This window comes from Nannospalax galili, unplaced genomic scaffold (genome assembly GCF_000622305.1).
Source record: "Nannospalax galili isolate Female #2095 unplaced genomic scaffold, S.galili_v1.0 scaffold648, whole genome shotgun sequence".
NCBI classification, from domain to species: Eukaryota; Metazoa; Chordata; class Mammalia; order Rodentia; family Spalacidae; genus Nannospalax; species Nannospalax galili.
In genome coordinates, this window is record NW_008360311.1 from 2,589,089 (window position 1) to 2,611,128 (window position 22,040).

Genomic DNA, 22,040 nt, shown 5'->3' on the forward strand with positions numbered 1-22,040 from the left:
GTCTTTTCATGGTGTCCCACATCTCTTGCATACTCTATTCCTGTGTGTTTTTTTTTTTATTTTCCATCATCTTTGCTTGAGTGGTCCAATTGTTCAACTTTATCCTCCAGTGTTGATATTCTGTTTTCCATTTCATTCATTCCAGTGGTGAGGCTTTCCCCTGTTGTTTCAAGTTGGCTTATTGAGTTTTGCACTTCCTTTCTCTTTTATAAATTCATTCAGAAGTTTATCCCTATCTTCTTTCAGTTCTTTGATTTGTTTGTTCATGTGTTCTTTAAATTTGTTGAATTCCCTGATCATGTTTATGATTATTCTTTTAAATTCTCTGTCCAGGGTTATCCCTAGGGGGTTCTCCTTGTAGAACTCTTCTACAGGACTGGTGGAGTTCGGTGGGGACATAGTGCTTTGACTTTCCATTTTATTCTTTCGCTGTGATTTTTGGCATGTGAATTTGTTTTGTTGTTTGTGATTCTCATATGAGAATTAAGTTCAAGTGTGCTTCTGTTTGTGTTATTGGTGTGCCTTGGTCCTTTTTTTATTGTTCATGTAAAGCTGGTTGGTTCAGGTTTCATGTTCTCTCAGCTTTTATTTTGGAGGGAGCTGATGGTTTCAGATCAGCTACTCAGGAGCACCCACAGAAGCCCAAGTCAGGTTCCAGTCAGGTACACTCATTCTAATGTTTGGATCCCTACTAGCAGGAACTCAGAGCAAAATTTGGGAAGTTCCCTAAGGTGGGGGGGGTGCTGAGTTTGGAATTCTCATTAGCTCTGCTGAGTTCTTAGCCAGAGGGAGGTGGAAAACAGGCACTCTGGTGGTCTGCTGAGATCACAGCCGCTATAGAGATGGAGGTCAGAACCCATCCTCTTAGGCTCTCTGCTAAGATCTCAGCCTTATCCTACCAAAGCCAGGTCTTTTCCAGGGCCTTGGAAGGGGCCACAAGCAATCCCAGGTAGGAGGTTGGGTACAGTGCAATTAGGGGAAGCTCAACACCAAGTGGAGGCAGGATCTGGGTGTTCTCAGGCAGTCCCCTGTGTTCTCAGCCCCTATGCCAGAGGGAGGCCTAAAACAAGCACTCTGGCGGTCTGTTGACATACTGCCACCACACAGATCAGTAACAGGTTGTATTTAAAAATATTTAGCCGGGCGTGGTGGCGCACGCCTGTAGTCCCAGCCCTTGGGAGGCAGAGGCAGGTGGATCTCTGTGAGTTCAAGGCCAGCCTGGTCTAAATACTGAGTTCCAGGACAGCTATGGCCACAGGGAGACCCTGCTTCAAAAAGACAAAAAAAATTTTTTTTTTTTTAAATTTATGGTACCTGTTCTGGTCTCCCTCTGGCATAGGGGCTGAGAACTTATGGGACCCACCCGAGAGTGCCTGGATCCTGGCCCCACATGGTGAAGGCTTTGAGAGGGAACTGACACTGATTCTAGCCACTCCAACAGCTGTCAGAATGCTTGAAAACAAATCCCGAGTCCATCACTCTTGAGTCCAGCCTTGGCAGACGAAAGAAAAATGAGGAGGAACCCAATAGAGGGATGCTTTTGGAAGCTCTCATCAAGAAATCCCAATGGACTCTGATATGAACATTTGAAATTTGCCCTGTTCTGACTTTTTCCTGGTTCCCTGTCTAGAACTTGTAATGCTAACTGCTCTTGTCTTTACTTCTCCTTCACATCCCCTAATCACCACTCAAGGACCTTCTTTTCTCCCTACAGATAAGAGTTATGCAATTTGAGAGTCTTTTAGATAGACCCACTGAAGGGGTACCCCAATTGCCTCACCCTGCGTCCCTGTTCAGCATGGAAGAAGCCAGAGCAGTGTGTGTCCTGATTCACTATTGATAATTTGGGTAACTTCTTCAGAGGATAGAGTGCTAAGAATAGGAGGTAGGAATTAGCTAGGCAGTTAGGGTAAAAAGACTCCAAAGAAAAGTAGCCATTTTCTTGGCTAAAAGTCAAAATGTCCTTGGGCCTCTTAGCAACATACTCTGTTCCAAAGACCAAAAATGTTGAAAGTATCTGGGAGCTTTTATCTAATCCTTAAAAGATTTTAAGGTTACCGCTTCAGAGCGGAGAATGTTAGAGTAGCCAAAAGCCCCATTAAGAAAAGAAGGAAGGAAGGAAGGAAGGATAAAAGGAAGGAAGGAAGGAGGAAGGAAGGAATGACGGAAGGAGGAAGGAAGGGAGGATGGAGGGAGGGAGGACGGACAGAAGGAAGGAGGAAGGAAGGAAGGAAGGAAGGATAAAAGGAAGGAAGGAAGGAAGGAAGGAAGGAAGGAAGGAAGGAAGGATAAAAGGAAGGAAGGAAGGACGTAAGGAAGGAAGGAGGGTGGGAGGAAGGAAGGAAGGAGGAAGAAAGGAAGGACAGAAGTAAGGAGGAAGGAAGGAAGGACAGAAGGAAGGAACGACGGAAGGAAGGAAGGAAGGAAGGAAGGAAGGAAGGAAGGAAAAGAAAGAAAGTACATGAACTTGTCAGGAAAAAGCAATGGGGAGATATGGGAGGTGTTGGAGGGGAGCAAGTGGGTGTGGCTTTGATCAAAGACCTTATTATATACATGTCTGAAATTCTCAATAAGTTTTAAAAAATTATTTTTATTTTACGTGTGTGAATGTGTGTAAGTGCACCTGTGTTGTGCAGTGCTTGGGGAGGACAGAGGAGTGTGTCGGATCCCCTGGAACTGGAGTTACAGATGGTTGGTAGCTGCCATGTGGGTGCTGGGAATCAAACCCGGGTCCTCTGCAAAAGCAGCCAGTGCTCTTAACTGTTGAGCCATCTCTCCAGCCTCATGACAGGGATTGTTAACAGACAGGAAAGGTTTTATGTCAGGACTAGAGATTTGGACAGTAGAAACGAAAGTATAATTCTAACAAATGCTGTGTGCAATATCAATGAGGTGTGAATGTGCACGTCTCTTTGGTGTGGCGGTGTTCAGTTGCATTTGCTCATGATCAGTTCAGTGGATCTTGACAAGCCTTTTAAAAGGAAGTTGTTTGGGAGGCTGAGGCAGGAGGGCCCCTATGATTTCAGCCTACCCCAGACTCCTTAGTAGCCTACTCTGTAAGGTTTTCATAAAGACCATCTGTATCTTGTTAATAATCAGTGAGAAGAAATGAGAAGTTTGTCTTTAAAATGTACAGGATTTGGACAGAGAAGATTTATGAATGGCCAGTAAGCACAGAGAAGATGCTCAAAGCCTTAGTCACATAGGGGTGCGTAGTGAGAACTGAGATTCCACACACAATTCTTTTCATCACATCAGGGTATTATTCCAACATTTTATACGTAGAAAAGTTCTAACACTTTGTATTTCTTTTTTAAAAACTCTTCCTTTCCATTATCCTCCCTGGTTCCCCTCCCCTTTTCCCACTGCTTCTGTTTCTTAATTTTGAAACAAACAAATCCAGTAGGAGTTCATGATCTGTGGCCCAAAAACGTCCCTGCCCTGCGTTCATGTAAGAAATGACCTTGCCATCGCCATCTTGTCTCCTGTTAGCCAAGTGCTTTAGCGCTTTCCTTCTCAGCTGTGTGCCAGGCGGTGTGCCACAGAGCTTACACCTGAGCTTACAGTGCACTGTACCTGGACAGTGTGTGCAGGTGATCAGTGAAGTGGGGCTCTACAGTGTGTCTAGGAGAGAGTGCTCAGCCAATGGTGTGAATTGGGGTGAATGAGTCTTTGGAATTTTCAGAATAATATCCAAGATGATTCTTGAAGGACAGTATGTGAAATTACCTGTGGAAAGGGGCGGGGGAGGTGAAGCGCGTTTGGATGAGGGAGGAGCAGCTATGGAAAACATGAGCTAGCAGCATGCTGTCCAGGAACTCTTGGGAGTTACATCATGACTGGGCTGAGGGTTGAGGTACCCTGAGGAGCTGAGACAGAGCTGGAGTGGGACTTGATACTGAGGCTTGGCTGGGCACTAAAAGCACTCAGGATTTGGTCTTAGGTGTGTTACAGAAACACTTGACAGCTGTCGCTAGCTCTGCAGAACTGTAATGTAGAATCAAGCAAATGGGTTTTGCCCCTAGAACCTGTCAAGACTAAGGTTTCTTCTAGGCATATAGATAATTTAAGGACGCGTTTTTCAGTATGGCACAGAATGAAATGAATATGTGGCCTTAGCCTCATGAGCATCTGAACTAGCTAGCTATATTAACCAGCTCTTGACCACAAGACACTATTTCAAAATGCTTCATAGAACAATATACAATCAACATACTAAATACTGTAATCACAGTGCTGTATAGCTTGCAGGGAGTTTGAATTAGACCCTGACAAGTATGCCACAGTGACCCTCCCCTGAATGCCTTTGATTAAGGAGTGATATGGTTAAGATTAGGGATTAGAATGGGAAAGAGCTGGTGTTGAACTGTTGCTGAAATCCTTAGAGGCTATCTCTGAACTCAATAGAAAACTTAACATTAATGTTAAGATTTTCAGTTTGACAACAGTTACCCACTAAATACCCAAGCAGAGAACGAGAGGGAGTGCAGGTGATACGCAATTTAGAACCTTTTCCACCTAAGCCGCAGTATTTGGGTCAGATTTCAGAAGTCTTCTTATTTGGTTCATGCTTGTGCTGTGAGCTGTTGGGCGTGTGGATATTTTCACGTGTTAAAGCTATTCCAGGAGGCACCAGTCCTTCAGTCCTACACCTCACTCCTGTTTCCTGCCAGCTACCCAGGAAAAGAGGACCACTCTTGTTCTGGGTGAAGTTGAAAACCAAATGAGTGGGTACAGTCTTTTCACTGAGATCTGATTGCTGTTACCTGTCAGGCCAGCACTGATGTATCACTAGGCATGTGGTCTGTTTTCTTAGCCTCGGTTGACTCGTCATAGTGTATTCCTGCTGAAGTTCTCACTGCAAGTTGACCAAGTGAAAAAGGTGTCACTCCAACACCCACCTGTGCCTCCCCTTAATGACAGAATCAGCCAACATCGTCAGCTTTATTCCTGAGTGAACATACGCCATCTGCTTTGTGTTGGACACATTAGATTACCTTGCCACCTGGTGTCCCTCAATCTTCCAGTCGGTCTCTGTCTGATACTAATAGTAGATCATGAGCTCTTTCTCGGTAAAAGAAACACTTTCTGCTGTTCTTGCTGAAGGTAAGGATGGTCGTTTGAGGCAATGAACTGATTTTTTTTTTTTCCATTCAAAGCATAACATTGAACTAACAGAAAAAACAAAAACATCAGCTATGTAAGGAAGATTGTCTGAGTCAGGGATTATTTCAGACCATTGGGAAAATAAACCAAACAAGGAATTAGGGTTTTAAGACATGGTATAAAAAATAATCCAAGTTCTGTTTTACAATGAAATGCATTCAAAGGTGAAAAAAGTAACAGTTAATGTTTTAAAACCTGTATGTCTTTACTACAGTATGCCATCAGAGTTTTCCTGTAATACTCTCTTTTCCCACGACCTACTGTCTGGCTAGGTCCCAGAGGTCAAATATAGAGTCCTTCCACTCTCCCTTGTCATCTGGACAGACCAACCCTGTTCTGAGCATTGTTTAAAGTTAGTATCTTTCGGGGTTGCCTTATAAATGTGTCAGAGGTGTATATTGAAATGTACAGTGCAGTGCTTTCAAAGTGTAAGGGTGATAGGAGAGTTGGTTGGCCTCTAAAGGGAGTCAGACAGAGCTTAGTACATCTTCTTTGACTTTAGGAGGAATGTTTCATCACATCTCTGAGCCCCTGTGAACTATGGGTAAGGTTTGGTGTTCATTTCTGCCATAACGTGGACATTTTACTCAAGGCACTTGATCCCTCATCTCTTCTCTTGTCTAATTCTGTGCTGTCATCTACAGAGATAAGTGTGTGGTGTTTATGCATAGGGAGAATGCTCCTTCCCTGAGGCAGGACAGTGGGTCGTTTTGGTCCCTGCATTGTTGCAAAGGAAGGAGCCCTTGCTGACTAATGCTGCACGTCAGCTGTCAGGGCTGTCTTCATGTGCTCAACGAGGAGCCTTCATCTAGAGTGGCAGCTGCAGCGAAGTCATTTCTAATTAAGTTTGGGATAATCTGCCATGGTCCCCCCACCCAATTAGTTTTTTGCAGTGATCAAACTAGAGAAAGCTTTGCTAATACATGAGATTCTCAAGTCTTTCTTTCGGGATGCCTGTTTCTGATTATCCCACCCTAAAACGTAGCCACTGCTGAGAAGTCTCATGTTTGAAGTCCACCCGTTGCCAAAAGAACACATCCTAATTATAAACTCAAGAATTGGGAAAGTAATACCAAGTGGGTTTCTTAGGTTTGTTCTTAGACATTTGATGTTATCTGATGCTATTTAAGGTGAGATTGCTTTTAAAATTTATGTTTCAATTGTCCTTTGCATGTGTGTGGAAATTCAATTGCTTTCTTAACTGAGATATTGAATTTGCTTATTATAATAAACTATCTTTAATTTTTTTGTTCTTTATGTAACAGTAGTCACCTGAGAGTAATGACAGTTTTGTTTCTTTCTTTCCAGTCATTTTCTATCTTTTTTATCCTGCCTATTGCCTAAGACCCCAGGACATTGTTGAGTAGAAGTGGTGATAGCAGGCATCCTTGTCTCATTCCCGATCGCAGAGGCGAAACGTTCAACGTTTCGCCATTACATGTGACGTCGCTATAGGACTGTCATAGACACCTTGAGGAGATTAAGGAAATTTCCTTCTTAGTTTGCTCAGATACTTTGTCGCAAATGGGTAATGGATTTCACCAAATGCTTTAAAAGTACAGTTAGCGCATTACCTTTGGCCTTTGTTCTGTCAGCGCACTAAATTGGAGTGATTAAATTTTGAATGTTAAATCCATCCAGAACAACATTGCGTTCCCAATATAAATCCATGTTGGTTTGATACGGGTGCTGGTCCTGTAACTCTGGGTTTCACTTGCAAGTATTTCGATAGTTTTTACATATATATTGACAAGATGGATTAGCTAATACTGTTTTTTCTTGAAAGATATTTTTTAAAGTCCCAGTGTTAAGGTTGTACAGGCCTTATGAAATAATTTAGAAAATGGTCTCTATCTTTTTTTGGCTCTTCTACTTTATTTATTTTCTTTGCAGAAAATAATGTCTTTTAATATTACCTGAAATATTTTGTGTAGGATTGGTAGAATTTTGTCTTCCTTCAATGGCAATGCACCAGAGAAGCCATTTGGGCCTGTAGTTTATCTGGGGAGGTTTTAAAACATGGGCTCATTTTATTTTGTAGTAGGTATTAGATTGTATAATTTACCTGTCTCCCTTTTGGGCCCGTTTTGACTACTGGGTGGTTTTGTAGAGGAGTTCTGTTTTCTGAGGTATGTTTCTCATATTTTATCAGGTAGTTCCCAACCTTCCCGTTTTGTAGAGGAGTTCTGTTTTCTGAGGTATGTTTCTCATATTTTATCAGGTAGTTCCCAACCTTCCCGTTTTGTAGAGGAGTTCTGTTTTCTGAGGTATGTTTCTCATATTTTATCAGGTAGTTCCCAACCTTCCCCTGATAAATGTTCCCTTTGTATTAGTTACCACCTTCACCACATACTCTGTAGCCATGAACATATCTTCTTTCTCAACAATTGCTCACTTGTTTCTCTCTGTGTGGACTCGGTGGTTTCCTCTTTCCTTCAGCAATGTACCAACCACTGCTGTAGTAATTTACCGTGAAATCCCATTGCTGCTGCAACCTGGCTGCTGGGACCTTCCTGCTGCCATATTTGTCCTTTCGATGTGCTGTCTTTGAACGTGTTCGCTCTTCCATATGTCTAGCTTTCTTAAGCTCATCTTGTACTTTTCTCAGCCTGTCTCAAAATCGCCCATTTCTTTAAGGAGTCCTGGTTCTTTGTAATTGTCAGTAGACACAGAAACTAAGACTTGGCACTGGGCTCACTGCTGCTGACTTGGTGGCATTCTCACACCTAAGTGAACAAAGCTAGAAGAATGTTTACACGTGGTTGTATATGCAAGCGTAAGCACACACATGCTTACATCTGCACCGTGTTCACATAGGACCTGTGTGTTCTAGCTTCAGTTCTGCTCCAATTTCTCAGAGGTGGTCTACCTTTTCCCTTCCGTATTCCTGACTCCTTTCTCTTACGGTGAGAAATCTGCCTACATCAGCCTTGCAGTGTCTGCCATTTTATCAGCAGTCTGCACTTAGACTCCTCTGGCTGCACGCATATGTTTGGGTTCTGACCAACCATGCAGCCTTTCCTACTTGTAGATGCCCGTGTGGCCCTCAGCGTGGACTCTGGTTGAAGCTCCCCTCACCGCATCCTATGGAGGCTGACATCTTGCTGTAGTTCAGCACTATAGTCAAGGCTCTCCCTGTCCAGGCCCAGCTGCCCTTCCTGCACCACCTCCAGGGCACCCTCCCTGTAGTTGCTTACAGTGTTGAGCCACCTCGCCCTGCCCATGTTCTCCTGGTCAGGTGCTCTCTGCGTGGACTTGCCTATTATTACTGGGTTTTTACAACCTTCACAGTCACCTACTCCAAGGCTCTTGTCAGGCTCTGACTCCCCTTGTCATCTGCTCCTGTGCCAACGACCTAGACACAGTCCTTCACTTGTCTAGACATGTCTGCCACTGTGTACGATCCCCCCTTACCTGCTGAAGCTTTGACTTCCTCCAGGGGGTCCTTCTCACCCTGCTTTGGCCCCAACATGCTGTGGAGGGCCACCCCTGTTGCCCTCTTCCCTGAGATGAAAGCCCCTTTCCCTTCCCTGAACCCTGACACTGTGCCACGCTGCCCTGCTCCCATATGGACAGGGATACTCTTCTTGCATTGCCTGAGCCCCAGAACAGCACACTGAACTTGCACAGATGGCTCTCTTCCTCATCTGCTCGGGCTCTCCCATACTTCTTGAGGTCCTGAAGCTTTCCAACCCCTAGTTCAGCCTCAGGGCCAAGGTTTTCAGGGGGAAGACTCACTGTCTTTTGAATGTCTATAGGAGCTGAGATCCTGTCTTCTTGTTCATTTCTGACATTAATAATGACATCATCTCTCTTTTTCTCTCTGACCGATTTGCTCTGGTAGTAATTTTATATGTGTTTTAAATTTATTTTTATTTTTCTGCATTTTATTATTTTATCCTTCCTATTTTGGCTTTAATTTACTGGTTTTGTCTTGGTTTAGCTTCTTGAAGTACATGTTGAGCCTTAATTTATTACCAGCTGATAATCAACTTTTACAAATTTCCACAGGTACTTAAAAGTGAATTCTGTAGTTGTTGACTATCTACCCTTTTTTAGAGCTATGGTTCTCACTGGTATCTGAACTATGAGGTTAGGAGCTATAGACTACATTCTGTGTATGCATGCATACATATTAGTTTTTCTAGAGTAAGAAAATACTTTGTTTTGTAGGCACTGTGAACATGCTGTTGGTAAGTTAAAATACTTAACATATATCCATGATAATATATATATTTGGTCTTTTTGAGTCAGGGTCTCCCTGTAGCCCCAGATGTCCTGGAACTCACTATGTAGACCAGGCTGGCCTTGAACTCACAGAGATCCGCCTGCCTCTACCTCCCAAGTGCTGGGATTAAAGGCGTGCGCCACCACGCCCGGCGATAAATATTTTTATGGGTATAGCATTTCCATAAAGTAAAGGTATGTTAAGGGCGTGAAATTAGGCAGTCAAGCAAGAACTGAAGCAAGGGAAGGCATCATTGCTTTGATGTTTGATGATCCCACTAGAAATTCCTCTTTCTACCACCGATTCCAGGGATTGAACTCAGATCTTCAGAATTGGTTGCAAGCACTTTACCTGCTGAGCCATCTCAGTGGCCTCTAGAAATTTCTTAATGTTGATGTTTACTATGTAATTTAATAATAGGTGATTGCTACTTTAAAAAACAGGTATCTTGAAATTATTTCCAGTGTCAAATTTAGGCCAATTTTAATATTTATACTATACACAGCATGAAGTAGTTGTCAGCTAGAATAAAGAGATTATTGTAAAAGTTTTTAAAAGGAGACTTCAGGAGCTGGGGAGATGGCTTAGTGGGCAAGAGTGCTTGCTATGAAAGTAAGGGGACCTAAATTCAATTTCCCAGCATCCATCTAGATGCCAGGCACGACTGCATGTACCTGTAACCCCAGCTCTGGGTGTCAAGACAGGTGGACCGTGGGAGCCCCTGGCCAGCTAGTCTAGCCAAAACAGTGAGCTTCAGGTTTGATGAGAAACCCGACTCAATAAATGAGGCGGAGCGCAGTTGAGGAAGACACCTCCTGTCCTCCTCTGGCTTCCACATGGGTGCACATGGTCACATGCACCTGCACACATGTGTATGCAGGTGCCCCCACACACACACAAAAGGCAGCAATTTAGTTCCACACACACTTTCTCACCGTTCACTCTCAGATGTGGAACACTTAGGGTAAAGGTGTCATTACTTTTAGAACCTTGAGATATGATGTGGCCAAAATAAGTTGTGTATCCCAATCATAGCTGTAGGATTGTTTTTCTGAACTCTATAGGACAGTGTGGGGGGACCTTCATATCTTTGGATATCATGGCCTTTTTTGTGTGCTTGATCTCTGGAGCAAGTTAGGTACCTCTGAACAAGAGCCTAGTGACAAGCTCAGCTGCCAGAGTGCACTCATTGGTTGTCAGTGAGTCACAAACTTCAGGAGTTAAGACCTGCTGGATACCGTAAGAGGACATTGAGAAGAGGAGGATTGTTATACAGAACAGCTATTGAGGGAGGGAGGGACGGAGGGAGGGAGGGAGGGAGGGGGAGAGGGAGAGAGAGAGAGAGAGAGAGAGAGAGAGAGAGAGAGAGAGAGAGAGCGCTATAAGTTGGGGGCAGTCAGGGACATAGATCTGTCTTAAGAAGCTCACAAAAGGCATTGCAGAGGGAAGCTTTTTGATCTGTGATTAGGGGCTCATACAACGGGGGGGGGAGAGGGAGGGGGAGGGGGAGAGAGAGAGAGAGAGAGAGAGAGAGAGAGAGAGAGAGAGAGAGAGAGAGAGAGAGAGACACTCCAGTCAAACTGAAAACTGAGATCAGCTGCCAAATGCAGGGATAAGGAACATTGCTTGCTTTCCAGCCAGTACCTCCCTGTCTTCCTCTTTCCTGCACCCTGCCTTGCTCAAACATCTCTTCTTTTTCCACATGGAAATGATAAATGACACTCACTGTCCTTACCTCCGTTTTTAATGGCTTCTGATTAAGCCAGTTAAGAGATCCATTTCTTCTACCAGTGGGGAGTTTGGTAGACTGTGACTCGCCTCTGTTCTGGGGATCCATGCACAGTGTGCAGAGACCTCTAGAAAGGATCACTTCCTGCCTCATCAATGGTAAAGTTGAAAAGCCTCATGCTTCAGAGCCACTGCATTGGGGATGCCACTTCATACTTGGGTGTTATCTACTTTAGATCATTGGCTAATGAAGTTCCATCTCTGGAGGCTTCCTCTGTGGTGTTCAGTGATTTATAAACTGTATCCATAGCAGCTGTATTTGCAAACAATGGAAAATGCAACAGTCATGTTTGTTTTTGTTTCTAATTTGTCTTTCTAGCCATCAAAGTTCAAGGTGAAGTTTCTGGTACCCAGATTCTCCTGTTTGTCTCCACCTTCCTTCTGCATCCGTTCATTGACACAATTGTCAGTTCTTAGCCACAATGTGACTGTTTCACCTTGAGCAGGAGGAAGGAGAAGGAAAAGCCAGTTGTGTGTTCTTGCTTTTATCAGGAAAACCAAAGCACTCCTTCAGGCGGAAACCTTCTGTTTAAACTTCATTGCCAGGTGTAACCGGAGCCCTCCTTGGGAGAGGATGGGGGTGCACCTTCGTGCAGCCATGGAATTTGGGTCCCCTTCACATGGACTACCCCAAATGGCTGGTTAATGCCAAGGGTCTCGTCTGTTGGCTGCCACATGCAACATGGTTACTACATCCTCTCTAGCTGACCTTCAGCAGCATGATTTCACTAACTTTCTCAAAGTTTGTATACTAGACATAGCAGGTTAGACATTTGATTCAAAATTAGGGCTTCTGTTCAAGTACATAAATTCACGCCAAGCTGAAACGAATTATTTTTCATTTGAACTAGGCTTTTTGAAATCTTTAAGATGGAGTTTTTAGTTTTTATGTAAAACTTAAGGAAGAGCTGTATTGAGTATTCAGCTGACCCCCATAACAATTACATTGTGAACTATCTTCTCCAGAGTCCCTTCTGTGGGAGCATTGTCTTAACTTGAATGATATTGCATTCTGGGTCTGTTTACACAGCCTTAACTATATTTAAACTGTAAACTGAATGTGTTTCCTTACGTGTCCCCCTTACACCCCAACCATGTTCAAACATTTGTTTAGTCTCAATCACTGAGACAAATTATTGTGGCAAAAAATAAAAGGATAATTTAAAAGTCAACAAAACTGTGTTAGTGGTGGTGTTGTGGGCCAGGCTTAGCTATGCATTGGAGTTAGACCCAGCTCTGAGGTTGACAAGCAGAAATTGAATGTAGCTCATAGAGTGACTCATTTTAGGATGCTGGAACCAGGTAGATGTGGGAAAATACTGAGCTGGATGCTGATGAGAATTCACCCCGGTAAGTAAATGAGGTTCTTAGGGCTTTCCTGCCATGCTTTACTGCTTTGTCTAGAGAGGCCACCAAAGGGAATAGATGGGATGCATATATGTTGGCATTGTTGGGGATAAAAGACCAAATAACCAAGTGATTTGCATCAGATTTGTTCTTATGGTAAGTAACAATATTTGGCTTTTATTTTTCCTGTCTTATTGGATGGGAAGAGAGGAGTAGGGAACCAGGTGAGTTTCTTTCTGTGCCTGGACTAAGGAAAGAAAAAATTCACTTAGGAAATTTAATAGTTATGATGTTAAACTGTTCATCTACTTTTAAAAGCTAGTTACAGTTACTGTGAACTAAGGCTGCCTGGAAACAGTGACCACACTCTTGTCCTTGTCAGGAAACTGCATTCAAAGAATGAGAAGGACGCCCCCACTGGATGAGCTGCAGCCACCACCCTACCAGGACGACAGTGGCTCTCCCCACCTCTCGTGCACGCCCTCTGAAATTGGGGATGGAAAGTGTGAGCTCTCTCACTGCAGCAACAGCCCACGGTGCTCCTACAACAAGTGCCCAAGTGAAGGAAGCACAGGCCATGAAGCAGAGAGCTTTCATAACAAAGGGTATGAAGAAGACGTCCCGAGTGACAGCACTGCGGTCCTGAGCCCTGAAGTAAGCGGAAGCCCCTTGCGTGGAGGCTGACGGTCCTGTACTTTTCCTCTTGACAAGAGCAGGTCTTACCAACGTCTCACTCTGTTGTTGTCTCATAGCCTTGTCTGTCATCTGACAAGGTCATTGGGGTTGTGGAAGCTTACATTCCACACCTTCCCCCATCAGAGAGATGGGGAGCTGAGCTGGGAATGGCTGTTGTTGGAGGCATCCAACTTGTTCGCTCCTGTTGAGTTTGGGGTTTCATGTTTTTATTTGTTTTGGACTAATTCTTATTGTTACAGGATTACCCAGTGTTCCACAAGCCTTTTGAATTAATCCTATGCCATTTTTCATTTCATAGGCTATGAAAGGGATGAACAGCGGTCAGCTTTACTGATGAGCTTTCACAGTAATAGGAGCTTAGAGTGGCTGGTTGATTGTGCTTGTTACTTTCTGGAGTTAAAAAAATATGATAGCAAATTCGTTGTAGTTTCAAAACGTTGTTGTTTTCCAGAAGAATTTGTCCTAATCATTCTGTAATGATGTGGGCTATAAAGGTGACCCGGAAGTCTCATGTGTTGATTTTAGGGTTCACTTTCCTTTCCAAGTTTTGCATTGCAAGCTTCTACAACTTTCATTCCTGATAACATTCAGTCATACTGGTGTACGTTCACTGTTAGAACGTGAGGTTTTTTATCTTCTGACTGAAGAATGAAGGTGGCTTTCTAGTACATGGTGTGATTAAGGTGTGTGCAGAATTTCCTCAGTTTGGAGGTTTTTCTCCTCCTATAATTGTCAAAAACACTTTAGTTACTTTTTCAGTATGTTATTACTATAGTATCTGACCTAGAGGGAAATACTAAAATTATGGGCTCGCAGGGATCTCAGAGCGCCAGCTGCTGGGCGTGGCGCCGGTCTCCCCGGCTGCTGGGGTGCGGTCGGTCGAGCACCGCGTCTGCTGTTCGGGTCCCAGGCTCTCCGCCCCAGGGTCCCTGTTTCTCTGCGTTGCTGAGGCTCTCCGCAGCTACCCGGGGCTGGCGGCTCTAGAGGACCGTTGTCAGCTACCCCGGCGGGTTCTGTTCCAAACTACAGGGCACTCCCTCGAGGTACCAGATCCGCGGCCGCCGGATCACGTGGGGAGATGCCAGAAGGCGAAAGCAGAATCTCCGCGAGTCGTCGTTTACGAAGAGACAACCCTCTCCAGGGAGATGCAGGATTCAATGATACAGCTTCAGACACAGCTTCTGGTGCAACTCTGATTTATTAAGGAGAAACCAGGATATTTATATTGTGGGGGCAGTGGCAAAAGCCTTAGTTGATAGGTGCTTTTAGGATGCCCCATTTACATGTGGTGGTGGGCTTCCATCAGGCTGCTAGACATTGCCTGATTATCACACAGGAAAACCTGGCAGTTCCTATGCCAGAGGCCATGTATCTGTGGCGGCTACTTCAAAGATGAGTCAGGAAGAGAGCAGGGGGCGCCCTGCTGAGAAGAGGAGTCCTTCCATTCATGCCGAGCCGGCATGCAGCTATCCGGACATGGAAAGACTACAACCCAAAACAGCAGGAGTCCCCAACATAAAATGATATTTTAGGTTAAATACATCAGTGTGTCATCAGTGTCCTTGAAGAAATTTGAGGCCCCTTTGTGGTTTTGCAGACTGTATAGGAAACCACCGAGGTAGCAGTGACACCTGGGTTAGAAAGTAACAAGGGCAGCAGCTGATACCAGCTGTGCTGGGGGCTGTGCTATGAAGTTTACCAATCAGCTCACTTCACTGTAATAGTCACTTCTTTAGGAGGTGACCAATGTTAAACCTCAGAGAGAAGCGAGTGACTCCAAATCAGTGGAACTCATATTCCAACCCAGGCCCATCTGAGCGCAGAAAAGGTGCTCTGAATATCGACCTTAAGTCACACCTTCTTGGCCTGGGGTGTTGGCTCAGGGATTACTTTGTTGCCGTTTGCAGTGGTGTCCTCTCAACACACCCTAGGTGAGCTGTCCCAGAGGCTTCAATGACCAAAGTCAGATATTCAGATGACACCCAGATGCCTTAGTGTCTGTCTCTGTCTCTGTCTCTGTCTCTGTCTCTCTCGTATGTGCATGTGTATATGTGTGTATGTCTGTGCATGTGCATGTAAATGTGTCTGTGCATGTGTGTATTTTCATCTATTTTGGATATAAAACAGGAAAAGGAATGAAATGATGTAGTTTAACACAACTTGGCATAGGATGTCACAAGGGGTAGGTGGCAAGCCCCACACTGAGCACAGCTCGAGGAATGCCCATACATCTGCCTCACTGTGCTCACCAGCAGTTTTTTACCACCTGCTAAGGACCAGAGTTGAGATGTGACCTAGGGTACCCACACTGGCAGTACACGCTAGTTTTTGAGAGAGATTTAAGGGCAAATACACCTGAAACTTGCCAGTTAACCCGAGTAACATATTTTTCACTGTATTTCCTAAGTACAGCCCAGAGGCAATGTGGCACAGTGTGGGCTTTCTTCCTCTTTGAGGGATGACACCCATCCCTCCATCACAGTTTCTTTGTAGTCTGTGAATCTTTGCATATCTTGCTGGTTGTTAACTTAGCAATTCTGCCTTTGTCTCTCCAGCTGCTTCCTTACTCATATCTGAGGTCAGCTCTAAGTCCCAGAAGCTGGTACTTACTGTCTGTGTTGTCTTTGGAGTGTCTTCCACTTGGCTTGTTTTGTGTCTTCAGCAGCATTATCAAATATGTTCAAATAATGTATCAAGTATGTGTTACTTAAATGTTTAGATGTGGACTTCCAATAGCCTAGGCTAGTATAAAATTCATGTTTTTCCAACTTTATTTTACATCCCTGACTATGTATCACGGTTCAAATGGAAAATTCCTACAAGCCCATCAGGTGTTGTCCTCTTAGCCAACGGATCCCTAGAACTTTGGCCCTGACACCCTGAAAGGAGAAGTGTTTTCCTACAGCTTTGTTAAGAGTGCAGAGTAGTTTTGAATGCAAAGGTTCTCCGTGGGATTTCTAAGAGTTGTTAGAATGGAGGGGTTGGAAACAAAATCAGAAATTGCTGTATAGGACCTTGTAAATTTTGGATTTCCTGAAAATCTTTGAAACTGTGGTTCTATTTTTAAAAATATTAAATTGAAATACCAAAGATATTAATAACATAACAATTATGAAATGGTACATATTTAAACAGGTTACTCTAAATTCTGAGCTGGGTTAGAGTGCTTGCTATGTAAGCATGAGGAACTGTATTTAGCTCTCAGCACGCATGTAAAAGCTGCCATGGCTACACATACCTGTAACCCCAGTGCTAAGGGCCAGAGACAGGAGGATCGCTGGGGTTTGCTGGCCAGTCAGTTTAACCAAAAACTATTAAGCTCCAGGTTCAGTGAGATTCTTCTCTCAAGGGGATAAAGCAGGGAGAGATGGGACAGGACACCAGCATCCTTTCCTGGCTTCAGCAACCTGTGCACACTGGCATGCATACCCACATACCATGCATATACTAAACATATGCAACATACACACAAAAGAAATAGATGATTTTTAAAGAACTCAATAAATGATATGAACAGTTGTTTCTATTTTCTAAGTACGATAGCGATAACTGCGTAAGACTTACCAGATCAAAGACTCCTGTCTTTTTGTTGTTTTCTTGTGAAAGAAGAGCCCTCTCCCACAACCTAAATGGCTTCACATAGAAGTGCAAAATGGGTGCATTGGGTGTTGTACCCCACAACCAAAATTGGCTAAAAAACACAAAAGGCAGTTTCTCTTCCACTCAAGAACATTCTACATAAGCAAGGCTTTGTGTGACAGTCTTGTTCGAGGCCCAGCTCCTATGAATGCCATTGTCTACAACACTGTCCTCATCCTCATGGTCCAAGCTGACCCCACACAACTGCCTGTGTGACAGCTTGTGCGGAAAGAGAGTGGAGGGCAGGCTCTCTGTTACAGGCTTGCTCTAGATGGTTCCACAGAAGCTCTCCATGCATCCATTAAAGCTGCACCCATAGGTCCATCTAAGAGAGGCTCTGGGGTACAGGGCTGTCTCTGGGCGTGGTGTCACTGGCTGAAACTCAGGGAGTTCTTTGAACTAATGGGAGAAGGGAGACCCAGGTCAACACTCTTCACTGCTACAATGACACTAAATCCAAGTTTAGAAAGCTTTGGAACGTTCTACCAGTGGTCCAGAATTGAAAGTAAAAATCATTAAAATTTTGTTTAAACACTTGAAGGGTCAAAGTATGTAGCTGGAAGGTTAGAAGCCTGACTTAGGCCTGGTCAGTAACTAGATAAAACTCCCAGATGTCTCTTAGTCTGGTGGGAATTTGAGATGGTCTCTGGCAAAATGGGCCCTGTTTCTGCCTGTGTCAAATCAGCATGTGTGGCGTCAGCCTTCAACTTGTGAAATGAGTATTTCACCATGTCAGAGGATGTTAGAAAAATACATTGTTTTGAATTCCGGCTGAATATTGAAATAAATATGGTCTGTAACACGGAGACCAGAATCTGGCTGGCAGTGTCTTGAGCCGTTTTTATTTATACTCTTGTTTCCTATTTCCAGTGATTTGTCCCACCAACAATTTTTAAGTCTTAGTGTGTTTACATCCTTTGTTAGATGGGAGCATCTTAGAGCTAACTCTGATGGATCCACATTTTCTGTAGCATTGAACTTTCTTACATCCTCCAGGCTCCTCCTTCAGGAGCAGAGACTGACATTAAAATGCCCATTTTCAACTCTCATTTATATAAACATACATCCAACTTTCTCAAAGCTGTGATAGTGACTGTTACACTCCAAAGATGTTGCTGTTAAGGTTTTTTAGACTTACCACATATTACTCTGCCCTATAGGAACACCTTTGGCTGTAGTTGACTGACTGCTAGTTATAATGCTTTTTTTATGCCAGCAAATGAAATTGTTTCCATATTGTACTCTCAAAGAAATGGGTACTAATTTGCATGCTAGATTAAGTAGTAGAGTTAAAGACTAAAACATTTCAATTTGCTTTTCCTAGGGTATGTCAGCTCAAGGGTCCTCCTCACAGCTTCCTAAACCTTTTGATCCTGAGCCAGAAGCTAAATATGGCACCCTGGATGTGACTTTTGACTATGACTCACAAGAACAGAAGCTTCTGGTAACAGTGACAGCTGTCACAGACATCCCAACATATAACAGGACAGGTGGTAACTCATGGCAAGTACACCTTGTTCTTCTACCTATAAAGAAACAGAGAGCCAAAACCAGCATCCAGAGAGGGCCATGCCCTGTCTTCACAGAAACGTTTAAATTTAACCATGTCGAATCTGAGATGATTGGAAACTATGCAGTTCGGTTTAGGCTGTATGGTGTACGTCGCACGAAGAAAGAAAAGATTGTGGGGGAGAAGATTTTCTATTTAACAAAGCTGAATCTTCAAGGGAAAATGTCTTTACCTGTGATACTGGAACCTTCTTACACTCCTTCTGTGAGTATCTCATCGGATGACCTGGATACAGTCTCTGTTCATGGCACATGTGTGCACAGTGGAGAGTGGTCTGGAGTCAACCTAGCTGCTTCCTCAGGTGTCACTGGGTGCTACTCAAACCTTTACAAAGTTATCTAAGCCCTCTTTTCTGTGAAAGGTGCCCTTGAAGATGACACATGATTTGCTTTGTGCATTTTGTTTTCTACTTCAAATCTCTCACCCAGGTCCCATGTGTTTGCTCCCTGTTAACTGGGCATTAAATGGCTGATGGCTCATTGTCCAACCCTTTCCCTTCCAGGTTAGACTACACTAAGAACACCTGAGGAGCCGTCTAAACCCTGTCCTGTAGTGTGTGCTGCTGCCTAGGATAGAACTGGTCATCTTTCTAGAACTACCATGAAATTATATTAAAAGTCCAAAAAGTTGGCCTCACTGTTCTAAACAAAGATTTTGAAGTTTTTCTGGGAGAACAATTAAGCTTAAGACTCAATTTTTAAATTATTTTCCAGAGTAACCACACATCTCTCTACATAAAACATATTTATTTTTATTTTTTGTGTATGAGTATATTGCCTGCATGTATGTAAAGTGCACCCGTGTCATGCAATGCCCATGAGGTCAGAAGAGGGTGTCAGATCCCCTCGAACTGTAGTTATGGATGGTTGTTAGCCACCATGTGGGTTCTGGGAATTGAACCTAGGTCCTCTGCAAGAGCAGCCAGTGCTCTTAATCTGCTGAGCCGTCTCTCCAGCCCCCCTCGCTCCATATTTTTTAATAAAATTGCCACAAGATATTGCAGGTTACAAGAGAGAAATGTCTGTAATGTTTATTTAAACCAGGGAGATACATTATATCACATAGTTATTTCAGTTATGAGAGAAATCTGTGCCTTGTGATGAGTAAAGTATCATTTATATTTATTCCTTCCTGTGTTATATTGAACAAGAGACATTTTTATAATGTAAACGTGCAGATTTTTAGAATAGACTTAAATCTTAAAATAGAGGTCTAATGTTTCAGGACTGTTTGTAAACTCTGAGTATTATTACCTAAGACCTGACTTAGAACCCATTGCATCATGCCAGGCAGCATCTGAACTTGTAGACCCCCCATTCACAGACCAGCCAGACCACTTAAAGTGGCTCCTTTCAGGGTCTGTAAAATGAAGGGATGATGGTAGGTGTAGTATGTTTTATGGGTTTCAGAAGAAGTGAGTCTTTATTGGTAGAATTAACACATTATTTAAAAATTTTAGAATAACCATTTTGGAAATATGCCTTGAAATTTTTTGCTTTATTCTTGAGAGTTTCATATACAAATACAATGAAATTGGATCATATTTACATATTTTTACATAGTTACAGCTCCATTCCGCTCTTCGCCTCTTCCCATGTCTCCCTCCCAACTTCATCTCTCCTTTAATAGCTTGGTAAATCCATTCAAGTGTTGCCCATATGTGCATGGATGTGGGACCATCTATTGGAACATGGGGATCCTTCCAATGGCCACATCTTCAAAAAATGGCAATTCTTCCTCCCCCAGCAACTACCAACTGCCAGTAGCTCCTGAGTAAGGGGTAGGGCTGGAGCTCCTCTACCCCATCCATGCTGGAATGTTGACTGGCTTGATCTTGTGTAGGTCTTGTGTGGGTGACCAGGTCTTGTGTGGTGACCACAGCTGCTGAGTTCATGAAGGCAACAGCCATGGCATGTCCAGAGGACAGCATGTCACAACGCTTCTCCCATTTTCTGGCTCTTACGTTCTTTCTTCCTCCTCACCCACGATGTTCCCTGAGCTTTGGCTATGCTGGGTTGATACAGACATCCTGTTTAGGGCTGAGCACTCAGTCTCTTATTCTCAGCCCTTTGACCAGTAGTGTATCTCTCCATTGACTGCTGCCCACTGCAAAGAGATGTTTCTCTGACCAAGGCTGAGAGTAACCCACATCTATGGGTAGAAACAGAGAGCACGACCATTTAGCAAAGTAACAAAAACAGGTTCTGCCCTAGGGCCTATGACCTCCCCAACCATAGGATTTTTCACCAGGATTCTAGTACCAGGCATGAAATTCCCTCTTTGGGAATAAGCCTCAAATCCAATCAGAAAGCAGTTAGTTACCCCGTAAGAGTCATGCTACTAATGCACCAGTAGGTACAGGTTGCTTGTCAAGTCGATACTGCAGCATGCAGAATCCACTGCTGGCTAAGACCATTGCTGTGTTTTCTTCCCCAGCAGCCTGCATGCCATCCGGTACTGTGAAAACTGACCTGCCGGGAAGTTTCCTGGGGTTGAGCTTCATTCTCTTTTCCTGCTGTCAAAGTGTGGTGTATTCAACAGTAAGGTCTTACCTTACCGTTATAGTTATGGAGAGCAACCTAGGGCAATGGCAGTAGCCTGTGTTGATTTGGAGGCCTCTGTGGCCTCCCTGACCGGTTGCTCATAGGGAGGTAGCTCATGCCTTGCACTGTGATTTTCATTTACTAGCCCATGTAGTCTGGGAGTCATTGTCCACCATGCAGGGTAATTCCATTTGAACTCTTCTTTCCTTTTTTAAAGTCACTTTTTGAGGTTAACTAGTAGATTTCCATTAGGGTTTTCTATCCTTAATTTGGGTTAGCCCACTGCTCCCTCTACTCTGTGTCCGCCCACTGCCATTCCCACCTAGTCCCTTAATCTGCACTGTTCCTACCTTTTCTTTGGTGTCACATTTATTCTGTCCCTCCAGTTTTTTTTAATTGGGTTGTGAGATAGTAGGCTTCCATACAAGGTTTCATACACCTTCCTTTGGGTTAGCCCTCCCCACCCCTGTTTTCTCCCTCCCTGCCCCTTTCCACCCTGGTATTGCACCTCTCTACTTTTGTTTTACCCGTAATCTGCTCCTCCCTCCTCCCTTAGCGTGAAGTCTTCCCCACAAAGACCACTTTCTAATTTGCTGGCTTCCACTTGTGCTCCAAGCTAAACATACAAAAAAGATCTGAAGCTAGAATCCACATACAAGAGAAAACATACAGTGTTTGTCTTTCTGGGCCTGAGTCGTCTCACTGAGTGTAATCTTTCCAGTTCCTTTATCAACCTCCAAATTTCATGATTGCATTTTTCTTTACAGTGGGTAATATTCCATTGTGTAAATGCCTTTTAAAGTGATAGTTTATAAAAGGAGAAAAAGACGGAAAAGGCAGGCGATGTTTTAGGCGATAGTACGCATTTTCATAAAAATAATATTCTGTGATTATTAGTTCAAATTTTTTTCACATTTATATATATTTGGTTTTTTTATATTTTATTATTTATATTTTTTTAATCTTTTCTAATTTTTAATACCTACATGATTAGAAGAAGCATTTCACTACAGCTTTAACATATTCAGTAACACACTCCAGAGCAAAAATACATCTTTTTCAA

The 22,040-nt window shown here is 43.5% G+C and overlaps 1 protein-coding gene across 2 annotated transcripts in view; it reads left to right on the top strand.

Annotated features, from left to right (window-relative positions):
• Positions 1-22,040, top strand: part of Syt14 (synaptotagmin 14) — a 201,079-nt gene that overhangs the window by 136,850 nt on the left and 42,189 nt on the right. For both annotated transcript variants that reach the window (XM_008824807.3, XM_029559488.1), the window contains exons 5-6: positions 12,912-13,183; positions 18,189-18,638. In XM_008824807.3, coding sequence (XP_008823029.1) covers positions 12,912-13,183; positions 18,189-18,638 — 722 coding nt within the window. The remainder of the gene's footprint in view (positions 1-12,911; positions 13,184-18,188; positions 18,639-22,040) is intronic.